A 23,679-nucleotide genomic window follows, 5' to 3' on the forward strand; every position below is an offset into this window, starting at 1 on the left:
GGAGCTGCTAGTGTGCACAACTTTTATTTGCTTCAAAGCTCAGTGCTATACTTTTGGTGGGGCAGTATTTGCAATGTGCCAAGTCACTTTAGTCATCTCCCTCCCAGAGACTGAAACAGTCGAGTCACCCTGAAATGCAACATTGAGATGAGGAGGCGGGACCTTCACCCACAATAGGCTAGCGCGGTGGACGATTGATGGTCCTCCTGACCAATCGTTGATGGTGGTCTCCAACCACAGCTCCGCCCCGTCCCTTTGTGATGCGCGCCGCGGGCCGTAAAGCCTGCCCCCTTGCCGCCGGGCCACGCCCAATCAGCTCAGAACCCCGTCCCCCCTCGACGCACGTGTCTTCGCCCGCGCGTCCCAAGCCCCGCCCCTTGAGCTGCGGTCCCTGCCCCTTGCCGCACGTTGTCGGTCCAATCCCCGCCCACATCCCCTCAGCGCCACCCACCTCCCGCGCGCCGTGACGGTTGGACGGCCGTTAGTTACGGGGCGGGGGGCGGCGCTTCGCCTGGGGGTGTGGAGGGGAGGGTGGGACCCGCCTCCACCGCGGCCCCATTGGTCCATCCTGCCATCCCTCGTTGCCTCCTCGAACGCCGATTGGTCGAGCACGCCAGTCCGTCAAACGCACCGGGGAGGTCTGTCACGTTGCTGGTGTGAGGGAGTGGGGAGGCTATAAACCGGGGAGATCCCGGGTGGGGGAAGCGGGAATTAACGGGAGAGGGGGGTTTCGCGAAGCTGCTACCCGCGCTGTGCCCTGCTGCCGCTCCTTTCCCCCCTCCTCAGAGACATGGAGCTCGGCTGTGTCCGCGCGCAGCCCGCTCTCGCCTCCCGCGCGGACGAGGCGGCGGGGGCGTGCGGGCCCGCGCCCCCCGGGGCCGGGGCGCTGCAGGAGACCGACGAGGACGTGTACGAGAGCCTGCCCGCCAGCGTGTCGGTGAGCGCCCACATGATGGCCGGCTCGCTGGCCGGGATCATGGAGCACTCCATCATGTTCCCCATCGACTCGGTCAAGGTGAGTCACCCTGTTCCCGTCCCCCCCCCCGATCTGTATCTGACCCCTGACCCTACCACCCCCGATCTGTATCTGACCCCTGACCCTACCACCCCCCGATCTGTATCTGACCCCTGACCCTACCACCCCCGATCTGTATCTGACCCCTGACCCTACCACCCCCTGATCTGTATCTGACCCCTGACCCTACCACCCCCGATCTGTATCTGACCCCTGACCCTACCACCCCCCGATCTGTATCTGACCCTACCCCCTGATCTGTATCTGACCCCTGACCCTACCACCCCCGACCTGTATCTGACCCCCTGACCCTACCCCCGATCGGTATCTGACCCCCTAACACTACCCCCCAAAATGAGCCTGACCCCTGACCCTACCCCTGATCCGTATCTGCCCCCTGACCCTACCCACCGTTCTGTATCTGACCCCCTGACCCTACCCACCGTTCTGTATCTGACCCCCTGACTCTACCACTGATCTGTATCTGACCCCTGACCCTACCCACTGATCTGTATCTGACCCCCTGACTCTACCACTGATCTGTATCTGAACCCTGACCCTACCCCCGATCTGTATCTGATCCTACCCTCTGATCTGTATCTGACCCCCTGGCTCTAACCCCCTGATCTGTATCTGCCCCCGACCCTACCCACCGTTCTGTATCTGACCCCCTGACCCTACCCACCTGAACTGTATCAGACCTCCAGTGCCCTACCCCATGATCTGTATCTGACCCCCTGTCCTTCACCCCCTCCCGATCTGTGTCTGACCCCCTGTCCCTATCCCCCGATCTGTGTCTGACCCCCTGTCCCTACCCCATGATCTGTGTCTGACCCTGTCCCTACCCCCTTTATCTGTATTTGACCCCCCTGTCCCTAACACCCTGATCTGTATCTGGAAACCTGATACCCCCCCGACCCCGATCTGTGTCTGACCTTGTCCCTATCCCCCCCCCCCCCACCCCAGATCAGTATCTGACCCCTGGCCCTACCACCCCCAACCTGTATCTGACCCCCTGACCCTACCCCCTGATCGGTATCTGACCCCCTAACACTACCTCCCCGAAATGAGCCTGACCCCCTGATCCGTATCTGACCCTTGACCCTTCCCACTGATCTGTATCTGACCCCCTGACTCTACCCCTGATCTGTATCTGACCACTGACCCTACCCCCGATCTGTATCTGAACCCTGACCCTACCCCCGATCTGTATCTGATCCTACCCTCCGATCTGTATCTGACCCCCTGGCTCTAACCCTCCCCCCGATCTGTGTCTGACCCCCTGTCCCTACCCCCCGATCTGTGTCTGACCCCCTGTCCCTACCCCCCGATCTGTGTCTGATCCCCTGACCCTACCCCCCTGATCTGTATCTGACTCCCTGTCCCTACCCCCCCGATCTGTGTCTGACCCTCTGTCCCTACCCCTCCGATCTGTGTCTGACCCCCTGATCTATATCTGCCCCTGTCCTTCCACCTGATCTGTATCTGCATCCATCCTTCCTGCTCCCGCTCCTATTCTGTATCTGTCCCACCCCATCCCAACATGTGTTTTTGTTCCTGAATTTGCTCTGGTTTAGCTCAGTCGGGTGTGGATGGTTGGTTTGCGAAGCAGTATGATGCTGACAGCATGGGTTCAATTCCTGCACTGCCTGAGGTTATCATGGAGGACTGTCTTCTCAATCCCTCCCCTAGCCTGCCCAATTCTTGTGCTCCTCGGATGCTGCCTGACATGCTATGCTTTTCCAGCTCTCAACTCTTTATCTGTGACTGTCTGTCTCCCCAAATACATATCTGCCCATGTCACTGTCACCTCAGATTTATGTCAACCATGGATCAGAATCTGCTTCTATAACTATCTGTACGTTCTTCCCCCGACCGTATCTGTGCGTGCTCCTGTCTGAGCCACATATCTGAAATGCCTCTGCATCTGGGTCCTTCTGTAAATTTGCCCTGGATCTCTTCATGGAGAAAGTCAGGACTGCAGATGCTGGAGAGTTGGAGGTCAAAATGTGTGGCGTTGGAAAAGCACAGGTCAGGTAGAATCCGAGGAACAGGAGAGTAGATTCTTCAACCCTGGATCTCTTTCTGCCTCTGCCCTTGGGTGCACTATGCCACTGGACTGCATCCGGAGCATTGCCCATGTTTTGGTTTCCTTTTTTGAGGAGGGATGTACTTGCATCAGAAGCTGTACAGGGGAGATTCCCAAGATTGATTCCAGAGGTGAGGGGTTTGTCTTATGAAGAGAGGTTATGCAATTGAGTACATGTCCTGTTCGAGTTTGGAAGAATGATGAGATCAAATTGTGATACATAAGATGCTGAAAAGAATTGACACAAAGCTGGGTGGCAGGGTGAAATGTGAGGAGGATGTTAGGAGATTACAGGGTGACCTGGACAGGCTGGGTGAGTGGACAGATGCATGGCAGATGCAGGTTACTGTGGATAAATGTATGGTTATCCACTTTGGTGGCAAGAACAGGAAAGCAGATTCATACCTAAATGGATTCAAGTTGGGGAAAGGGGCAGTACAACAAGATCTAGGTGTTCTTTTACACCAGTCAATGAAAGCAAGCATGCAGGTACAGCAGGCAGTGAAAAAAGCTCATAGCATGCTGGCCTTCATAACAACAGGAATTGAGTGTAGAAGCAAAGAGGTTCTTCTGCAGCTGTACAGGGCCCTGGTGAGACCGCACCTGGAATATTGTGCGCACTTGTGGTCTCCAAATTTGAGGAAAGACATTCTGGCTATTGAGGCAGTGCAGCTTAGGTTCACGAGGTCAATTCCTGGAATGGCGGGGCTATCTTATGCTGAAAGATTGGAGTGACTGGACTTGTAAATGCTTTAGTTTAGAAGGCTGAGAGGGGATCTGATTGAGCCGTATTAGATTATTAAAGGATTGGACACTCTGGAGGCAGGAAGCATGTTTCCGCTAATGGGTGAGCCCTTAACTAGAGGACACAGCTTAAAAATAAGGGGTAGGCTACATAGAACAGAGTTGAGGAGAAACTTCTTCACCCAGAGAGTGGTGGCTGTGTGGAATGCTCTGCCCCAGAAGGCTGTGGAGGCCAAGTCTCTGGATACTTTCAAGAAAGAGTTGGATAGAGCTCTTAAGGATAGTGGAATCAAGGGTTATGGAGATAAGACTGGAACAGGATACTGATTGAGGATGATCAGCCATGATCATATTGAATTGTGGTGCAAGCTCGAAGGGCAGAATGGCCTACTCCTGCACCTATTGTCTATTGACGTAGGAGATATAGTACGGATGTTTCCCCTTATGAGGTATATTTTTAGGAGAAGGACTAGCAGGTTTAAAACCACATGAGAAGAATTTACTTCCTTCAAATGATCATGAATCAGTGGAATTCACTAGCTCAGAGTTCACTGGATGCTGGGACACTGAGTAACTACAAGGAGGAGAGGCACATTTTAAATTTCTAACAGATTTAAGAGTTATGAGGAGTGGGTAGGAAAGTAGAGTTGAGGTCGAGATGAGAACAGCCATGATCATATCAAATGGCAGAGCAGACAGAAGGGGCTGAATGTAGAGTGGTGCTGGAAAAGCACAGCAGTTCAGGCAGCATCCGAGGAGCAGGAACCTACTCTTGCTCCTGGTTCTTATGTTTGTAACAGATTGTGATCATGAGGCAATGCATCAGGTTCCCCATTGACTCTGTCTGCTTGTGAACATCATCGAGTGGTGTGCATATAATCCACTGTGAGTATTCCATTATATTCTGAATTGACTCCATGGTAGTAAGTCAGTAGGCTCAGTCCCTGAATACAATGGCTCCAGAGTACATGCTGTCTATAATCAGCACTGGGGCTAGTTTCTCTTAATAACACACTGAGTATGCCCTTCATGGTCCAAAGTGACCAATATATTCTCAACATTAAACAGCACCAGGGCTATAATCTGGGGCAGGACAGTAACCTGTTCATTTCCCCCTGGCGTAAGAGACTTCTACTTGCACATTCTGTCTCATTTGTTGATATTTGCGAACCGAGAAATTGGTGTGTTTTCGCAAACACTTTGGACTGTTATTTGTGCCCGGTCAGAGCAGTCCTGGGCCTCCCTCAGCTGTGTTTTGAAGTGTGAAATGCAGAGATGGTCAGCAGAGAGCTTCACCATGAGCACAATGCACAAAGGCAACGCACAGGCTCTGACTGGGATGCTTTATGCAAGGGGCTGGGTATTCACTCGAGTTCAAGTCCCACTTGCTGAAGTGGTTTCTCGTAACATGTTAACAAGTCGATTCAAAAAAACATCTGCTTTCTAATTGTAACTTTGGCTACATATTCATTCTTTTTTCAGGAGCAGCTTGTCCAAGTTTGCTAGTGTAACCCGTTTCTCTGCAGGGGTAGACCACAGATACAGCTGGACTTTAACACAGATATGACTCCTTGTTATTCAACTTCTTAAGCCCCACGGTGCAATTCAACTTGGGTCTTCCTTGCGACCTTTTTCATCTTTTGGGTTTCTGTGTGTTACTGATGATAGTTGATGGGCGTATTTGCTTGTCCATAATATAATTTGCATGCAGAATGCAAGTAACTTCAATGCGAGTAAATTTCCTGTACTGACAGTCAGTGGCAATGGTTCTGTAAATTTCCTTCTGATTTGTTTTCAAGTCATTGTGGAACCTGTGTCTGAGAATTCACCAACGCCCATTCGACAGCATTTTCCAGACCTACAGCCTCTATCTCTGAGAAGAACAAAGACAGCACATAAATGGGAATCCCACCTTCCACTTCCTCTCCAAGCCGCATACTGTTTTACACTGTCGCTGGCTCAAAATGGTGGAACTTCCTCTTTAACAGGGCGATGAGGACTGTCGCACTTTGAGATAGTGGTATGCCGTCACTTTGTCAAAGGACTTGCCTCCTTGTCAAAAAAAATTTTCTTTTTAGAAAAATGAAATTGTCTGCTCAATGAATTTGATTGCCCTTGCTAAGAGAAAAGAGCCAGTCTTATGGGTCCTGTAAGGATTATGCCCCAGTTCAAACATTGAAGACCCGATTCTAGAGCTGACTTTGCCCAGGTCTGGTAAGACTGCCAGTGTGGTGCCTTTTGTTTTGTTTGCTTTCAGGTAGGAATGATTGGGTTTGAAATGAATGTTTGGACATGAACAGTGAAGGAAGAGATTGTTCTGCTGATGTGTTCACTTTTTCAATGGCTGTGTTCGGTGTCAGTGTTATATTTCTTATCCTTGTTTTCAAATTCTTCCCAATCTCTACAATGTCTTCAACTCCGCAGGCCTTCAAAGTATCTGCACTCCAATTATGGCTTGGTTGCTGATTTCATGTCTATGTAATTGATGTCATCTGTTAAGGATTTGAGCCCTAAAATGCTTTTCATTGCCCTGCACTCTGTCCTTTATGACTCGGACCAAGCTTTCAGTAACCTGTCCTCCACTCACTCCTCACTGTGAAATTGTGTTTTACTCTTCTGTGGAGCATATTGCAGCCTGTGAGGGTTGCTACATAAATACAAGTTGTTTATTTGCTTTCAAATATTACCACATAGAAAGTGAGGACTGCAGATGCTGGAGATCAGAGTCGAGAGTGTGGTATTCCTAATGAAGGGATTATGCCCGAGACGTCAATTCTCCTCAGATGCTGCCTGACCTGCTGTGCTTTTCGAAAACCAGTCACTTCATTCTTGCCTGCCTCCTGCAGAGTTTGTCCTGCATTTTGCTGTTCAGTTCATTTTACAAGGCGCTCCTCTTGTCTGGAAGAGTATCTTTACCCATTATTTGTTTGCGTTTTTCAGTCTAATTCCATTGGTACTTAGTAGTGCAAGTATTTAGTCCTGCTGGGGGGACAGAAAAAGATGTGCAAGTGATGTTTTCGATTTCTTTCTTGCATAGAATCCCAGCAGTATAATAACACGCCATGTGGCTGAACAAGTCCACACCTACTCTCCAAATGGCTAATCCAGCTAACCCACACATCCTTGGACAGTATGGGCAATTTAGCATGGGCAATCCACCTAACCTGCATATTGTAAAGTGGAGCACCTGGATGAAACCCATGCAGAGACTGGGAGACGTGCGCACACCATGCAGACACTCACCCAAGGCTGGAATCAAATCCGGGTCCCGGCATTGTGAGGCAGCAATGCTAACCACTGAGCCACCATGCCACCATTCCTTGGGTTCGTCCTGAAGATGATGAGATTCAATAGCAAATCTCTCTTCTACAATAATATCCAAACTTGTTGTTGCCAGGGATTGGCTTGGGAGCTCAGGCTGCAGGCAATGGCTGGAATGGTGGCTTATGAAGTGTTGTGTAACGTGTCAATGATTCGAAGCTCAATCATGGCAAAAGTGCTGATCAATCTTCCTCTCTGAGTTTGAACAGTTGATCCTTCTGCTCTCAGGAATTTAATCGATGGCTGGAGTGTATTGACAGGTTCGTCATGTGCTTTAGCTCTCTGTCCTGACTATTTCCAAGATGTTCCGAATTCTAAAGATTAATGCATTGATTTCATTGTAGTTTAGTGAGAGGTTGATATGGAGGTGCTATTGTTGGACTGGGGTGGGCAAAGTCACAAATCTCACAACACCAGGTTATAATCCAACAGGTTTATGTGGAAATACAAGTTTTCAGAGCACTCCTCCTTCATCAGGAAGCTAGTGATAGGTTGTGATGACATTCAGAAACAATATTTGTTGCATTGAGGTAATGTTTGGTGAGGTCAGCTGAGGTGTCGACAGCAAAATTTGAGGCTAATACAAGGTTGCCAATGAATTCTGAACTGAGTATGGAAATCCAAAGCTTAACTGGATTTGTTGGTACTCACACCGCTGGATCACCTACCCCAGTTACGTGCCCAATATCACAGGATACCACAAAGTGCTTCAGAGCAGATAAAGTACTTTTGAAATCTAGTCACTATTGAAGGAAATATGCAGCAAGCTGTAACAGTTCCAAACTTCCAACTCAGCACTGTCCCCATGACTTGTCCTACCTGCCTATCTTCTTTTCCACCTATCCACTCCACCCTCCTCCCTGACCTATCACCTTCATCCCCTCCCCCACTCACCCATTGTACTCTATGATACTTTCTCCCCACCCCCACCCTCCTCTAGCTTATCTCTCCACGCTTCAGGCTCACTGCCTTTATTCCTGATGAAGGGCTTTTGCCCGAAGCGTCGATTTCGCTGCTCCTTGGATGCTGCCTGAACTGCTGTGCTCTTCCAGCACCACTAATCCAGAATCTGGTTTCCAGCATCTGCAATCATTGTTTTTACCTCTAACAAATGGGCAGTTCTGTAATGCTGACCAGGTAATTTTGTTTCACTGGTGTTGACTGAGGGATAAATATCCGGTAGGAAACTGGGGAGAGCTTTCCAGATCATCTTTAAAAAAAGTTCTGGGTGATCTTTCAGATCTACTTGGGCGGGTAGACAGGTCACCATTGTGATCCTGATATTTTGGGTATTGTGGCATTCCCTCACGGATATACTTCGTATCAAGTGACATTATTGAGTTTAGGACAAGAGAATGCTTCATTCTGACTTAATGAATGCTGGCCACCTGAGCTGCATTTCACGTCAAGGCAAAGGTTTGGGCCTGTTCTACTGCCTTCCTGCACCAACCAGTATCCAAGATGAAATTGGCAACATGTCTTCTGAGAATGATTGTGCAGATTTCAGTGCGTGTCACTGTTTTATCATTTAATCTGGAGTCTGAGATTGCGAAACTGTGATGAAAATATCCTGACCTGAGTTTAATTAAGATGTTTACACAGGACAAAAGGATACTCTAATCAGGAAATGCCCAATGTTTCAAAACGTAAATAGTACTGGGTTCATAGTTCACAGTAAATCCAATAGTATTTTCTCTCTGTTCCTCCACCCATTGGATTGTAATACCAGTAATAAATCTTAGGTTAAACTGTGTTAACTGTTTTGTTTGGGTTCTGAATAGAAAGATTGTTGAACTTGTCAGGTGCAGCAGCCAAGGAGGTAATGCTTGAAGTTGCAACGGTGTAAATGGCACGTTTTTGAGGAGTGTAAAGTTAGCAGGCTCATACTTATTCACCTGGGGGTTCTCTGGTTCTCTAGCAATTGGAATTACTTGGTTTCTTGGCTTTGGCAAACAAATTGCACCTTGTGGTTATACAGTGCTTTTTGAAGTAGTAAAATATCTCTATGCACATTTAAATATCAGTGGATGAAATTTGAACCGAGCATGAGAAACTAGCTTTGAGACAGGTGACCAAAGCCATGGCCTTTGGAATAGTTTTCAAGAAGCTAGCGAAAGTCTTGTCAGTGGTCAAGTGAGTAAAACATGGCCTCTTCACTAAGGTAGCCAAGATCTTAGCAGAGGACAAAAGGCCAGGCAAGGTTCTAATCACATGGTAAGGTTGTGAAGGGATCTGATGACCAAGGCGTGAGCTTTCAGCCAGGAGCCTGTGTAAGTCATTGAGTATTGAGGTGTAATAGGAGACTTAGTGCAAACTAACAGACTGGCAGCAGTGTTTCGGAGACTGACCAGGAAAGCTGAGTTCGAGTTGGAGCTGATTTCCTCAAGCTGCATTTTGGATATGTTTGATAACTGATTTTCTGGGATTTCTTAATGCTGACTTGCCCAAAATTCTGCAGCGGAATGGAAGAAGTGATAACATCAATTTCATATAAATATTTTGAGCTTGAGGGAGGCTTGGAGCAAATACTCCTCTTTTCTGATAGACTGCACTCTGTGCTCCTGTCTGTGTATTACAGGGCTTTGTGTTGTCTGACTTTCTCTGTCTGTGCGTGTGTCTGTCTGTCTCTGTCTCATTTCTCATTTTTCTGTCTCCACCCCTGCCTTCCATCCCCATGTCTCTTCTTCCCCCCCACCCCCACCCCCACCCCCTGCCCCAGGTAAGTGTAGAGAATGCTCGATGACTATTTGAGGTTTTGGTCAAGAAAAAGAAGGAAGCATATGTCAGGTATTGACAGTGGGGATTGAGTGAATCCCTAGTAGTGTATTAAGGCAGTTGAAATGTACTGAAGAGGGATATCAGGAAGGCTAAAGAGGGGCATGACATAGCTTGAAAAATGTGTTGCTGGTAAAGTGCAGCAGGTCAGGCAGCATCAAAGGAGCAGGTGAATCGGTGTTTTGGGCATAAGCCCTTCTTCAGGAAATTCCTGAAGAAGGGCTTATGCCCGAAACGTCGATTCTCCTGCTCCTTTGATGCTGCCTGACCTGCTGCGCTTTATCAGCAACACATTTTTAAGCTCTGATCTTCAGCATTTGCAGTCCTCACTTTCTCCTTATGACATAGCTTTGGCAAACATGGTGAAGGGGAATCCCAAATATTGGCAAATGACACTAGATTAATTTGGGAAACTGGTCAGCAAGGATGGGTTGGACCAAGGTTCTATTTCCATGCTGTATAGCTCAGCGGCTTAGCACATGGAGAAGATGGGGCAAATTGGGAAATGGGAGTTTAGTGTAAACATGGACATTGACTGGTTGTGTTCAGTGGCCTGTTTACATGCTTCATTTTCTGTCTGAATTGACTTGGATCCCCCTCAACATTGTGCTTGGTGAACAGTTGTCCATTTGGTGTGCAGAACAGTTTTGTGCAGCTGATTGAAATGGCTTTCTCATGTCCTTCTCTTCATCAGTTTTCTGCAGATGTGTAGCTCACTGACCTTGTAGTTTAGAAAGCATGGAACGCCTTTCACCAACTGCCTGTTGGTCCCTGGGACTTGGGCGATAAGAGGTGGCCCTTTTGGCCCATTTTATTTGGTGAGCAGTCAGTGGGTGTTGGCTTATTTTTATCACAGTGTTGAAGTCATGTTCTTGGAATAGTATTCAGCAAATCAGTGGGTGTGAGGGCGCAGTTATTGTTTGGAGAGTCTTGATAAGAATGAGCTGTTGAAAATGTGTTGCTGGAAAAGTGCAGAAAGTCAAGCAGCATCCAAGGAGCAGGAGAATCGACGTTTCAGGCATGAGCCCTTCTTCAGGAATCCTGCTCCTTGGATGTTGCCTGACCTGTTGCGCTTTTCCAGCAATACATTTTCAGTTCTGATCTCCAGCATTTGCAGTCCTCACTTTCTCTAAGAATGAGCTGTTGTAAATTTTGTGTTGGCTTGAGCTCCTTGTCAAGATCCCATATTTGTGCTTAGAAGAGAGTAATGAGGGAGATATTCCCAACATCCAGTTTACGTTTGTCCTTTAAAGCTAATTTGTTCAGTTCATCTGGCCATTGTTGTTCATGGGAGCTTGCTGTGCAGAGAAGTTCCTGCCTTGTTTGGAACAAAAATAAAGAGAGAATTTGCTTTGCGGTGTCTTGAGATATTGATAAGCTCATTTAAAATCGGAGTTTTTCCCCCTCTCTGAGGGATACATGTGGGAGTCATCATTCTCACTTGATTTCTTTTCCCTTCTGCAGACACGCATGCAGAGTTTACAGCCCGACCCGAAGGCACAATACAAGAATGTCTTCGATGGTCTGTTGAAGATTGTGCACACAGAAGGTTACTGGAGACCTTTTCGAGGACTGAACGCGATGGTACTTGGTGCAGGACCTGCTCACGCTATGTACTTTTCCAGCTATGAGAAAATGAAAAGGACATTAAGTGACGCCATCGGTCAGGGTGGCAATAGTCACTTAGCAAACGGTATTTGACAATTAAGTCCAGTGAATTCTGTTCATAACATTCCGCTGCAACCCTGGCTCGCCTCTTGTACTTATCAGCCAGCGAGTGTAAGCTTTTCTACAGTCATTGTGTGTTGCGTGCATGTCTGTTGGATAATATACCCAAGTAGTTCTTCGCATTCTTTTGAGTGGGTCAGGGCTGAAATGGACCTCTGACTTTTTGTTTAGATTTTGTTGTTGTGTTCTGATGTCAATCCACCAGTTGTTAAAAACCAAATTCTCAACCTTTTGATGTATTGAGAACCTAGCAAGTGACATAATGTCTTAGTCTCTGTCCCTGGCACATTGCATGCATTGGGTATTGATGCAGATGCCTCTTCTTTACTAGATATGCAAGGGTGTGGATCTAGGTCCTGCCAAACTTGCAGATGACTGGCATGGAAGTGAGCGTTTACCATTGTGACCCATTTTTAATTGCTCGAGGGCAGACCCAGGTGACTGGGAAATGAAAAGGACTCTTGATTCAGGAATGTTCTCCTTCAAATTAAGATCGAGCCCAGAAATCGAATTTTCTGCTGTCTGTTATAAGACAGAAGCTTTCAGTAAATTGGCCAAAGCTTGTTGCACCTTGGTGTGTCAATGTACACCCTTTGACGAGAAATCCTGGGGTGGAGCTGGGTGATATGAAGCCAGCAGTGGAGAGTCTGTGGAGACCCTTTGTCGCTGAATTTAACAAATCATACAAGTCTTATTCTATGCACTCTTCATATGAACACAGAGAACAAAATATTCAGGAATGGTATTTTTGTCTTCATCTACTGAGGTTCTTATTATTTTAAGAGATGAGGAGTTGTTATTTTGGAATTTGACCGGAAGGTCAGTCTTGATGGCGCCAAGGTGTTTGCTTGATTGAACTATTATGTTCTGTTGACTGACTTAGAATTGCACTGTCAACTTAGAATTGCACTGTCAACATAAAATTGCCAGTTTGGTGGAGAGAGAAGGGAAGGATGTTGACTTATCATTGCAGTTCCCGCAATGTTTGAATCTGCCAAACTGATTGTTAGTCACTGAAGTCAGAAGATAGGAACAGAAGGAGGCCATTCGGTCTATCAGATGTCACCTGTCATTCAAGATCATGGCTGATTATCCCCACGCTATGCCATTTTCCCAAATTCTGGCCATATCCCTGAATGTATTGGTCTCTGGAAAGCTTTGATTATAGTTGAATCTGACTAACGATTGATCTTCCTCAGTTATAGTTGCTGTTGTAATGGAATGGCAACATCTCACATTAAGCAATGTGTCCTGGAGCTGTTTTGATTACACAAACAGACAAGAATATCCACAGCATACATGTACAAGTCCTTCCATGGAACTTTAAGAATTTGAACTTGCCTTGTGAAATCAACTCTTGATTCAGATACAACAGGACTGATTGAGGCCTGACCGACCTTGGTGTATTGGGGATTCGTCATGGTTCCCATATTGAAGCTCGCTTTTAATTCCCAATTTGTTCGTGGAAGTTGAATTGGACCAGCTGCCATGATATGTAGTGAGCCGATGTACCAGCGCAGTATCCTGGGTCTCCAGGTTATGAGTCCTGCAATCTGAAGCATGGTCTGCCGATTTCCCCATGCAAGATCCAAAGGAGTAGTCAGATAATGGGATGGGATCTTTAGAGACATTAGAAGCAGATTCAAACATCATTTTGAAAGTGGACTTGGACAGACAAGTAAGAAGGCAAGGTTCATGTAGCTTTGGGCAAACAGCAGCATAATGAGTAACTCACTGAAAACCTCTCACAGGCTTTGGGGTGAGGGTGATGAACCAAATGGTCACCACCTATGCTGTCATGTCCTTCCTGATCACTGAAACAAGAAAACAAATCTTGATTCCGAAGTGGCAATCACCACTTTTGGATGTTCTCTTCGCTGATGAAGTACTTTGTGCAGTGAAGTCTCTGTGGGAAATGCAGCAGGGAGTTTGTGCAGCTAGCTCCCACTGACTACTGCATAGGAATGACCAGGTCGTTTGTTTTGGTGATGTTTGGGGAAACATGTCTGACGGTGCATTGATTTGACAAATCTTCCCTTGCAGTGAGTCATTTCGTGCTTACCTTCTGTCTGCTGTGAATTGTTGTTGAAAGACTTAATGATCAAGACAGTTGGTTTTTGACTTTCAGGCCAATTGAGAAATCCGTCAACAGTTGTCGTCCTTGCATTGGCTGCTGTTGAGTGCACTGAATTATTTATGTATTGATAACAAAACTTGAGAGGAGCTGTTCGGTCCCTTGAATTTGTCCTGTGATGCCACGAAATCTGAACTGATTTTCACCCTCGGTCATACACACAGGCACATAGACACAGACATTATTGAGGTGCCCAAAATCTTATCTTCTCGGTCATTGAATAATCAACCATCTCCCAATGGGGTTCACAATTCCAGTGAAGCAAACCTTCAGACTGCATGTTTGGAGGTGGAATGGATGTCTCTTTTTCTCTCTACTCTTTACTTTGCACCCTCCCTTTCATCTTTTGCACTTTGTTTCTAACCTTGTCTATTTCCTTTAGTCTCAGTCTCCTCTCTACCTCTCCCTGACTTTCTCACTCTCCATGCTTATGATAATAAGGGTGAGTTGGTGACAGAGTCCCTGCTTTGTACCACTTTTGGGAGTGTGTGTAGTTGCTGCAAGGCTCGATCTCCCTTTGTCTGCAGTTGTTCCTGAGGCCAGGACTGGGCTAGTCATCAGGCAATGTGTATATCTGTTTCTGTCTGCAGGCTTGCTGAAGGTGCTGGGCCAATATGACTGAAGCATGTGCTTCTTCGTACCTGCTGTCTTCACAGGTAATGGGAGTGAGATAAGTCACCTGGAATGTTGTGTTGGAAAAGAAGCATTGGCCCTGTGTGCTCTTTGATCTATGACACTGACGATGATTCTGAGATGTGAGATTCAGACTGACTGACATTACTTTTATTTTGTCCTACAGGTATAGCAGGAGGTACAGCAACTTTGATCCACGATGCAGTGATGACCCCGGCTGAAGGTAAGGCCACTGTGACGGGGTTTACTGTGGTGGAGGGGTGGGTCTGTCCACATTCCCAGTCAACAAGTTATTAATGATGGCCAGTATCTCGGAGAGGAGTGGAGTCTCACTTCTTCACCCTGGCCAAGACAAAGGAGGAGCTCCTGTGGGGCCTGATGGGTTGAAAGGCTAAAACTGCAGATCACAGTACCCCCAATCAGTTGTGGCCAGGGAATGAATGCAACTGAGCGCATATTTGCTATACCTTCAGAGAGGATCACTTTGAACCAGGCTGCTTACTTATCGCCAGTACTCTGTCATTGTGACAGGATTCCACCTTGACATTTCAAAGAAACATTGATTAATGGTTTTCATTTACATCATGAGGTGGTGAAAGCAGAGATTCCAAAAGGAATTAGTTGGGCACTTGAGGGGCATTAAATTTGCAGGGTTGTGCGGTTCACGTGAAGAAAATAGGACTGATGGAAAAAGACATGGGTCCTGTAGGCCTGGAACTTGCATTATGGTGTAATGATACTGAATAGGAAGCTTATCATCCAAGTGCTATTCTTGGTCTAGGAACAGCTGGAGCTTCATTTCACCTCTTTGAGCTTGGTGGTTTGTATGACAGTAGCTGGGTATGTGAGGGGAGCTCCCATTCTGAAAGTGAAAGCTGCTGGACAGGTTGAGCTATTAACACAGGCTGGGGTACCAGCCAAGGACTGCCAGATCTCCTTTTTCATTCTCACTTAGCATCAGGTAGATTTTGTGAACTGACGGTGTTTTGAGCGCCACCAGGCTTGCTAAGCTCAAAGCCACACTTGCAGTTCTGAGAAGGCAATGTAGAGGGAGACGTGGGAAGGTCTTCTGCTATTCTCCAGACAGTGTTTGTCAATAGCTTTGAAGGTATTGAATTCAGACTGTGTTCACCCACACTCTGTTTACCTCCTTCCCACCCTTCCCCTGCCCACACAGCTGTCAAACAACGAATGCAGATGTTCAATTCTCCATACAAAGGTGTCCTGCACTGTATCCGGGTTGTATACAAAACAGAAGGGATCAGAGCATTTTACTGGAGCTATACAACACAGCTGACCATGAACGTGCCCTTCCAGGCCATCCATTTCATAACCTACGAATTCATGCAGGAGCAGCTCAATCCTTGCAGGCACTTTAACCCCTTGTCGCACATGCTGTCAGGGGCTCTGGCAGGGGCAACAGCAGCTGCGGCTACTACTCCGCTTGATGTCTGCAAGACCCTTCTGAACACGCAGGAGAATCTGAAGCTGGGAATGCTGAAGACCAAAGGTCGGCACCTCTCAGGCATGCTCAATGCCTGCAGGATGGTTTACAAGCTGGGCGGGTTGCCTGCCTACTTCAAGGGTGTGCAGGCACGTGTCATCTACCAAATGCCCTCCACTGCCATTTGTTGGTCAGTCTATGAATTCTTCAAGTACTTTATAACACTGCGGCAGTCTCAGGACCTGCCGGCCTCCTCTTGAGGGCAGCCTGCCCCTCCCTTCCGCTTCCAAATGGGTGGTGTTCCATAAGATGCTCCCATGATTTTCCTAAGAGGTGAATTAGGAAGTTCCTGTAAGTCTGAGGATGTCTACTGGATACTGTCAGTCATGTGCCTGAACTGCTACAAGCTTCCAATCTCTGCCAGATCTTTCCCCATAAGTTCCACATACCAGTGTTCAAGATCTGAAGACATGAAAGAGCTTGGTTTCAGCTCCCGTCAGGGCTCAAACCCAATGTCAGGCAAACAGAAAAATGGTCACTTCCTGGTGCCCTCCCTTTTCTGTGTTGTAGTGCTCACTGATGATTTGAATAAATCTTCTATAAAAACAGGGCAGTTGGAGTGGGTGGTTTCAGAATCATGGGGTAGTCCTTGTCTTGAAAAGCCCACAGTCTGAATGCATCTTGTAGGACACTAAATCAGACACTCTTGGTAATCTCTCTCTCTCTCTCTCTCTCTCTCTCTCTCTCTCTCTCTCTCTCTCTCTTCCCCACCCCACCCCCGAAAAATTAAAATACTTGCAGCTCACTGAGGGAACCTCCGTTGTCAAAGGCTGGATGAGTTTGTGAACTGCCTCCAGACTGTCCCTGCAGCTTGTCAGCTCCCAGCTGAGGACCTCTGCAGATAGGAGGGAGAGGGAGCTGGAGAGATTTGTGCTGAACCGTTGACTATGCATTTGGGTGGGGTGAGCTGGGACACAATTCATCCTTCTTTGAAAATTACATTCAAGATATGGGGTTGGGAGGTGGATGTTGTGGGAAGCATAAGGTGTGAAAACAAGGGTTATGACCCTGAACAGCACAAGATTGTCAACACTAGGAAAAGGGACAAATGGGTTCAGTACTTGTGATAATATTGCCAGGTATCTAGTACTTGGCTTTTCCAACGGGCAGAGAGCAAAAGTAATCTGTAGTAAATCATTGTGTATGTTTGATAAAGAAAGTGATAGATAGATGAAGACAGGTGAGAGAGAGAGAGATAGATGGAGACGGGTGAGAGAGAGAGAGATAGATAGATGGAGACGGGTGAGAGAGAGAGAGAGAGAGAGATGGAGACGGGTGAGAGAGAGAGAGATAGATAGATGGAGACGGGTGAGAGAGAGAGAGATAGATGGAGACGGGTGAGAGAGAGAGAGATAGATGGAGACGGGTGAGAGAGAGAGAGATAGATAGATGAAGACAGGTGAGAGAGAGATAGATAGATGAAGACAGGTGAGAGAGAGATAGATAGATGAAGACAGGTGAGAGAGAGATAGATAGATGGAGACGGGTGAGAGAGAGAGAGATAGATAGATGGAGACAGGTGAGAGAGAGAGAGATAGATGGAGACGGGTGAGAGAGAGAGAGATAGATAGATGGAGACGGGTGAGAGAGAGAGAGATAGATAGATGGAGACGGGTGAGAGAGAGAGAGATAGATAGATGAAGACAGGTGAGAGAGAGAGAGATAGATGAAGACAGGTGAGAGAGAGATAGATAGATGAAGACAGGTGAGAGAGAGATAGATAGATGGAGACGGGTGAGAGAGAGAGAGATAGATAGATGGAGACAGGTGAGAGAGAGAGAGATAGATGGAGACGGGTGAGAGAGAGAGAGATAGATAGATGGAGACGGGTGAGAGAGAGAGAGATAGATAGATGGAGACGGGTGAGAGAGAGAGAGATAGATAGATGAAGACAGGTGAGAGAGAGAGAGATAGATGAAGACAGGTGAGAGAGAGAGAGATAGATGAAGACAGGTGAGAGAGAGAGAGATAGATGGAGACAGGTGAGAGAGAGATAGATAGATGGAGACGGGTGAGAGAGAGAGAGATAGATAGATGGAGACGGGTGAGAGAGAGAGAGATAGATAGATGGAGACGGGTGAGAGAGAGAGAGATAGATAGATGGAGACGGGTGAGAGAGAGAGAGATAGATAGATGGAGACAGGTGAGAGAGAGAGAGATAGATGGAGACGGGTGAGAGAGAGAGAGATAGATAGATGGAGACGGGTGAGAGAGAGAGATAGATAGATGGAGACGGGTGAGAGAGAGAGAGATAGATAGATGAAGACAGGTGAGAGAGAGAGAGATAGATGAAGACAGGTGAGAGAGAGAGAGATAGATGAAGACAGGTGAGAGAGAGAGAGATAGATGGAGACAGGTGAGAGAGAGATAGATAGATGGAGACGGGTGAGAGAGAGAGAGATAGATAGATGGAGACGGGTGAGAGAGAGAGAGATAGATAGATGGAGACGGGTGAGAGAGAGAGAGATAGATAGATGGAGACGGGTGAGAGAGAGAGAGATAGATAGATGGAGACAGGTGAGAGAGAGATAGATAGATGAAGACAGGTGAGAGAGAGAGAGATAGATAGATGGAGACGGGTGAGAGAGAGATATGGAGACGGGTGAGAGAGAGTGGGAGAGAGGGAGACGGGAGGGGGAGAGAGGGAGACGGGAGGGGGAGAGAGGGAGACGGGAGGGGGAGAGAGGGAGAGTGGGAGGGGGAGAGAGGGAGACGGGAGGGGGAGAGTGGGAGAGTGGGAGGGGGAGAGAGGGAGACGGAGAGGGGGAGAGTGGGAGAGTGGGAGGGGGAGAGAGGGAGACGGGAGGGGGAGAGTGGGAGAGTGGGAGGGGGAGAGAGGGAGACGGGAGGGGGAGAGTGGGAGAGAGGGAGGGGGAGAGAGGGAGACGGGAGGGGGAGAGTGGGAGAGAGGGAGGGGGAGAGAGGGAGACGGGAGGGGGAGAGTGGGAGAGTGGGAGGGGGAGAGAGGGAGACGGGAGGGGGAGAGTGGGAGAGTGGGAGGGGGAGAGAGGGAGACGGGAGGGGGAGAGTGGGAGAGTGGGAGGGGGAGAGAGGGAGACGGGAGGGGGAGAGTGGGAGAGTGGGAGACGGGTGGGGGAGAGAGGGAGACGGGAGAGGGAGAGTGGGAGAGAGGGAGACGGGTGGGGGAGAGAGGGAGACGGGAGAGGGAGAGTGGGAGAGAGGGAGACGGGAGAGGGAGAGTGGGAGAGAGGGAGACGGGTGGGGGAGAGAGGGAGACGGGAGAGGGAGAGTGGGAGAGAGGGAGACGGGAGGGGGAGAGAGAGGGAGACGGGAGAGGGAGAGTGGGAGAGAGGGAGAGCGGGAGGGGGAGAGTGGGAGAGAGGGAGGGGGGAGAGAGGGAGACGGGAGGGGGAGAGTGGGAGAGAGGGAGACGGGAGGGGGAGAGAGAGGGAGACGGGAGAGGGAGAGTGGGAGAGAGGGAGACGGGAGGGGAGAGTGGGAGAGAGGGAGGGGGAGAGAGAGAGACGGGAGGGGGAGAGTGGGAGAGAGGGAGGGGGAGAGAGGGAGACGGGAGGGGGAGAGAGGGAGAGAGGGAGACGGGAGGGGGAGAGTGGGAGAGAGGGAGGGGGAGAGAGGGAGACGGAGGGGGAGAGTGGAGAGAGGGAGGGGGAGAGAGAGAGAGAGAGGGAGAGGGGTGGGGAGAGTGGGAGACGGGAGGGGGAGAGAGGGAGAGAGGGAGACGGGTGGGGGAGAGTGGGAGACGGGAGGGGGAGAGTGGGAGAGAGGGAGGGGGAGAGAGGGAGACGGGAGGGGGAGAGAGGGAGAGAGGGAGACGGGAGGGGGAGAGTGGGAGAGAGGGAGGGGGAGAGAGGGAGACGGGAGGGGGAGAGAGGGAGAGAGGGAGACGGGAGGGGGAGAGAGGGAGACGGGAGGGGGAGAGTGGGAGAGAGGGAGACGGGAGGGGGAGAGTGGGAGAGAGGGAGACGGGTGGGGGAGAGTGGGAGAGAGGGAGACGGGTGGGGGAGAGAGGGAGACGGGAGGGGGAGAGTGGGAGACGGGAGAGGGAGAGTGGGAGACGGGAGAGGGAGAGTGGGAGACGGGAGAGGGAGAGTGGGAGACGGGAGAGGGAGAGTGGGAGACGGGAGGGGGAGAGTGGGAGAGAGGGAGACGGGAGGGGGAGAGTGGGAGAGAGGGAGACGGGTGGGGGAGAGTGGGAGAGAGGGAGACGGGTGGGGGAGAGAGGGAGACGGGAGGGGGAGAGTGGGAGACGGGAGAGGGAGAGTGGGAGACGGGAGGGGGAGAGAGGGAGAGAGGGAGACGGGAGGGGGAGAGTGGGAGAGAGGGAGGGGGAGAGTGGGAGAGAGGGAGACGGGAGGGGGAGAGTGGGAGAGAGGGAGACGGGTGGGGGAGAGTGGGAGAGAGGGAGACGGGTGGGGGAGAGAGGGAGAGAGGGAGACGGGTGGGGGAGAGAGGGAGAGAGGGAGACGGGTGGGGGAGAGAGGGAGAGAGGGAGACGGGTGGGGGGAGAGAGGGAGACGGGAGGGGGAGAGTGGGAGACGGGAGAGGGAGAGTGGGAGACGGGAGGGGGAGAGAGGGAGAGAGGGAGACGGGAGGGGGAGAGTGGGAGAGAGGGAGACGGGAGGGGGAGAGTGGGAGAGAGGGAGACGGGTGGGGGAGAGTGGGAGAGAGGGAGACGGGTGGGGGAGAGTGGGAGAGAGGGAGACGGGTGGGGGAGAGAGGGAGAGAGGGAGACGGGTGGGGGAGAGAGGGAGACGGGAGGGGGAGAGTGGGAGACGGGAGAGGGAGAGTGGGAGACGGGAGGGGGAGAGAGGGAGAGAGGGAGACGGGAGGGGGAGAGTGGGAGAGAGGGAGACGGGTGGGGGAGAGAGGGAGACGGGTGGGGGAGAGTGGGAGAGAGGGAGACGGGAGGGGGAGAGAGGGAGACGGGTGGGGGAGAGAGGGAGACGGGTGGGGGAGAGTGGGAGAGAGGGAGACGGGTGGGGGAGAGTGGGAGAGAGGGAGACGGGAGGGGGAGAGTGGGAGAGAGGGAGACGGGAGGGGGAGAGAGGGAGAGAGGGAGACGGGAGGGGGAGAGAGGGAGAGAGGGAGACGGGAGGGGGAGAGTGGGAGACGGGAGGGGGAGAGTGGGAGAGAGGGAGACGGGAGGAGGGGGAGAGAGAGGGAGACGGGTGGGGGAGAGAGGGAGACGGGTGGGGGAGAGAGGGAGACGGGTGGGGGAGAGTGGGAGAGAGGGAGACGGGAGGAGGGGGAGAGAGAGAGAGACGGGAGGGGGAGAGAGGGAGACGGGTGGGGGAGAGAGGGAGACGGGTGGGAGACGGGAGGGGGAGAGAGGGAGACGGGAGGGGGAGAGAGGGAGACGGGTGGGGGAGAGAGGGAGACGGGTGGGAGACGGGTGGGGGAGAGTGGGAGAGAGGGAGACGGGAGGAGGGGGAGAGAGAGAGAGACGGGTGGGGGAGAGAGAGAGAGAGAGAGACGGGAGGAGAGTGGGAGAGAGGCGGGAGGAGGGAGAGAGACGGAGGGGAGTGGGAGAGAGACGGGTGGGAGAGAGACGGGAGGGGGAGGGTGGGAGAGAGAGAGAGAGACGGGTGGGAGAGAGACGGGAGCGAGAGAGAGAGATGTAATGATGGTGCTACTGGATCGAGAGGCCCAGCAAATGTCTTTGCGGCATGAGTTCAAGTCCCACAATGGCAACTGGTGCAACCTAAATCCAATCGATATAGAAAATAAAAGCCAGTCTTCATCACAGTTACCTGGACGACTATAAACAACTTCAGAAAAACTAATCTGGTACTCTAATGTCTTTCTGGGAAGAAAATCTGTCCTCCTGAGCTGCAGGTGACTCCAGGCACCATAGCAAGGTGCTGGACCTGAACTTCCCTCTGAAATGAGTGATCAGTCCACTTGGTTCAAGGGCAAGTAGGATGGGCAATAAATGCTTAGCTTGTCAACAACGCTCATCGTGTGAAATGTTTTTGTAAAAATGTGAATGTCATATTGATTAAGGTTGTCTTCTGCATTTTCCCCAGGGTGGGTGAAGTCTTCTGCATTGACATTATTTTGAGTGTTAAATTAATGTTGGGGCTTGCAATCTTAAATGTTTGATGGCCTTTCCTCCTAAAAGTGATCTTTCTTGTTCTGGTGTCCGCCTTCTTTTCTGACTCACTTGCCCTCAAACTAATCTGCTCTACATCCGCCCAGCTCTCTTGATCTTTGTTTTCAGTCTTTTTAGGGAAAAGATTCCCTATTTCTCAGTAAGATATCAAAAATGTCATTTTATACCTGATATAGGAACTCTGATCATATATATAGACCTTCAGCTGATGTCATGTTTCTCCTTGGATTGTCTTTCTTCTACCAGAGGCAGTTTGACTTGCAAGCTTCCCAAGGATTGATGTGAATTTGAAATTGGCACCGAAGTCTATCGAGTCATTGTATGCACAGGCAAATAACCCTGTCTTCACTGTCCCCAACATAGGGGGATGGTGTGGAGGCAGGATTGTTGAGTGCCTTGCCTTAAGATGTGTTCTGTGCCCCACTCAGGGAAACATGATATGTGAAGATGGCATGACCCTTGCCAAGGGAGACTCAAGCTTCTGGCCTTGGCTTCCTGAAGCAGGGTGAACACTGATCACTGGAATAGTGACTGGCAAATGGGATTGTGCCTCAAGTGCAGGTGATCACAAATAGGATTTTGCTGGTCCAATTGTCCAAACCTCTTTCCCGCAAGAATGTCCCGGTAACTTGCTCAGGTTGAAGTTCTCATTGCAATCTGGTTGGTCAGCTTCGGAGAAAGACACTTCCACACGCACACTCAAATGTTCCTTCTGGCCTTCCGACTGGTACTTGCATCGAATATCATTCAGACTTGACCCCTCAACTGCTGCTGTATTCTTCAGATGCACTGATATTGAAAGAATGTATATTTTTAGATTTTACATTGTGAAGAGTAGAAACTTGATTGTGTTTATTGGAGAATTACCTTTACGTTGAGGTGTGGCAGTCCATGTCTGCACAAAGTTCGAAAGATTCTTCAAAGCTGAATGTATATTTTTGTAATGCTAAATTAAAAATCATTTTAACCTGGTCTCCTGCAGTGGGTCTTTCAGTGCAACTTTCTGTTTTGAGCAGGTTTTGTGATTGGAATTTATTTTTACATGTTTGAGAGAAATGAGTGATGCAAATGGGTTGCACAGGTATGGAAAGGACAGCGAGCAAGTGTCAAGTGGAAACCTGACTGGCCAAGGTGTTGTTTGAGGTACTGCCCACATGGTGGCACCTTTGAGCTTCTGTTTCAGCTCCCCACTCACAAGCTGACTCAATTAAAATGTTACAAAACTATTTCAAGATTTTCATACTGAAAATAAGTACATTGTTTTAATTTAAGTCAGGTCACTTATAACTGCAGGACCCGTTAAAGCTCTTGAACTGTCATTGAGCTAGTCCTCAGTCCTGATTCAATCAGTGTGGTTATAGTTCCAGTTAGAAAGTAACATGATGTGAACTGACACTGACTGTGCTTCAATGTTAGAAGGTGCTGTTTAGTCAATGAGATGTTCAACCATGCCCCAGCTGCCCCCGTTTTACATGTTGGAGTTAAACAGTAGCTGGCCAACTTAGTGTGGTGTAGCGGGCCCTGTTCTGTCTCCTCCACCTGAACTACAGTGATTTGTGGGAGCTTGGCTCTGTCCTGCTGACAGTGGCTGCACCTCAGAAATTCAGAGGGAGCACTTCCGAGATGTCCTGGGCTGCTGGAG

The 23,679-nt window shown here is 49.6% G+C and overlaps 1 protein-coding gene across 10 annotated transcripts; it reads left to right on the forward strand.

Moving 5' to 3' along the window:
• The first annotated feature begins 702 nt into the window (after positions 1 to 702).
• On the forward strand, positions 703 to 23,010 carry LOC132836969 (mitoferrin-1-like). Of its 10 annotated transcripts, none has more exons than XR_009647420.1 (5): positions 703 to 1,015; positions 11,409 to 11,637; positions 14,606 to 14,662; positions 15,617 to 16,845; positions 22,284 to 23,010. XR_009647420.1 is itself a non-coding variant. In XM_060856565.1 (4 exons), exons 1-4 carry the CDS (start codon positions 791 to 793, stop codon positions 16,141 to 16,143), a joined length of 1,038 nt encoding a protein of 345 aa, XP_060712548.1. In that variant the 5' UTR covers positions 703 to 790; the 3' UTR covers positions 16,144 to 18,554. The 10 variants fall into 10 exon arrangements, 2 of the variants coding, with proteins under 2 accessions (XP_060712548.1, XP_060712549.1); XR_009647421.1 differs by having other exon boundaries at positions 22,466 to 23,010; XR_009647414.1 differs by lacking the exon at positions 22,284 to 23,010 and adding an exon at positions 18,300 to 18,554 and having other exon boundaries at positions 15,617 to 18,148.
• The last annotated feature ends 669 nt before the right edge of the window (positions 23,011 to 23,679 follow it).

Source organism: Hemiscyllium ocellatum, chromosome 48 (assembly GCF_020745735.1).
Source record: "Hemiscyllium ocellatum isolate sHemOce1 chromosome 48, sHemOce1.pat.X.cur, whole genome shotgun sequence".
Classification (NCBI taxonomy): domain Eukaryota; kingdom Metazoa; phylum Chordata; class Chondrichthyes; order Orectolobiformes; family Hemiscylliidae; genus Hemiscyllium; species Hemiscyllium ocellatum.

Coding starts and splice junctions, on each gene's coding strand:
- LOC132836969 (XM_060856565.1), top strand. CDS start 791: ATGGAGCTCGGCTGTGTCCGCGCGCAGCCCGCTCTCGCCTCCCGCGCG. Junction 1,016..11,408: donor TCCCCATCGACTCGGTCAAG/GTGAGTCACCCT, acceptor TCCCTTCTGCAG/ACACGCATGCAGAGTTTACA. Junction 11,638..14,605: donor CAATAGTCACTTAGCAAACG/GTATTTGACAAT, acceptor TTTGTCCTACAG/GTATAGCAGGAGGTACAGCA.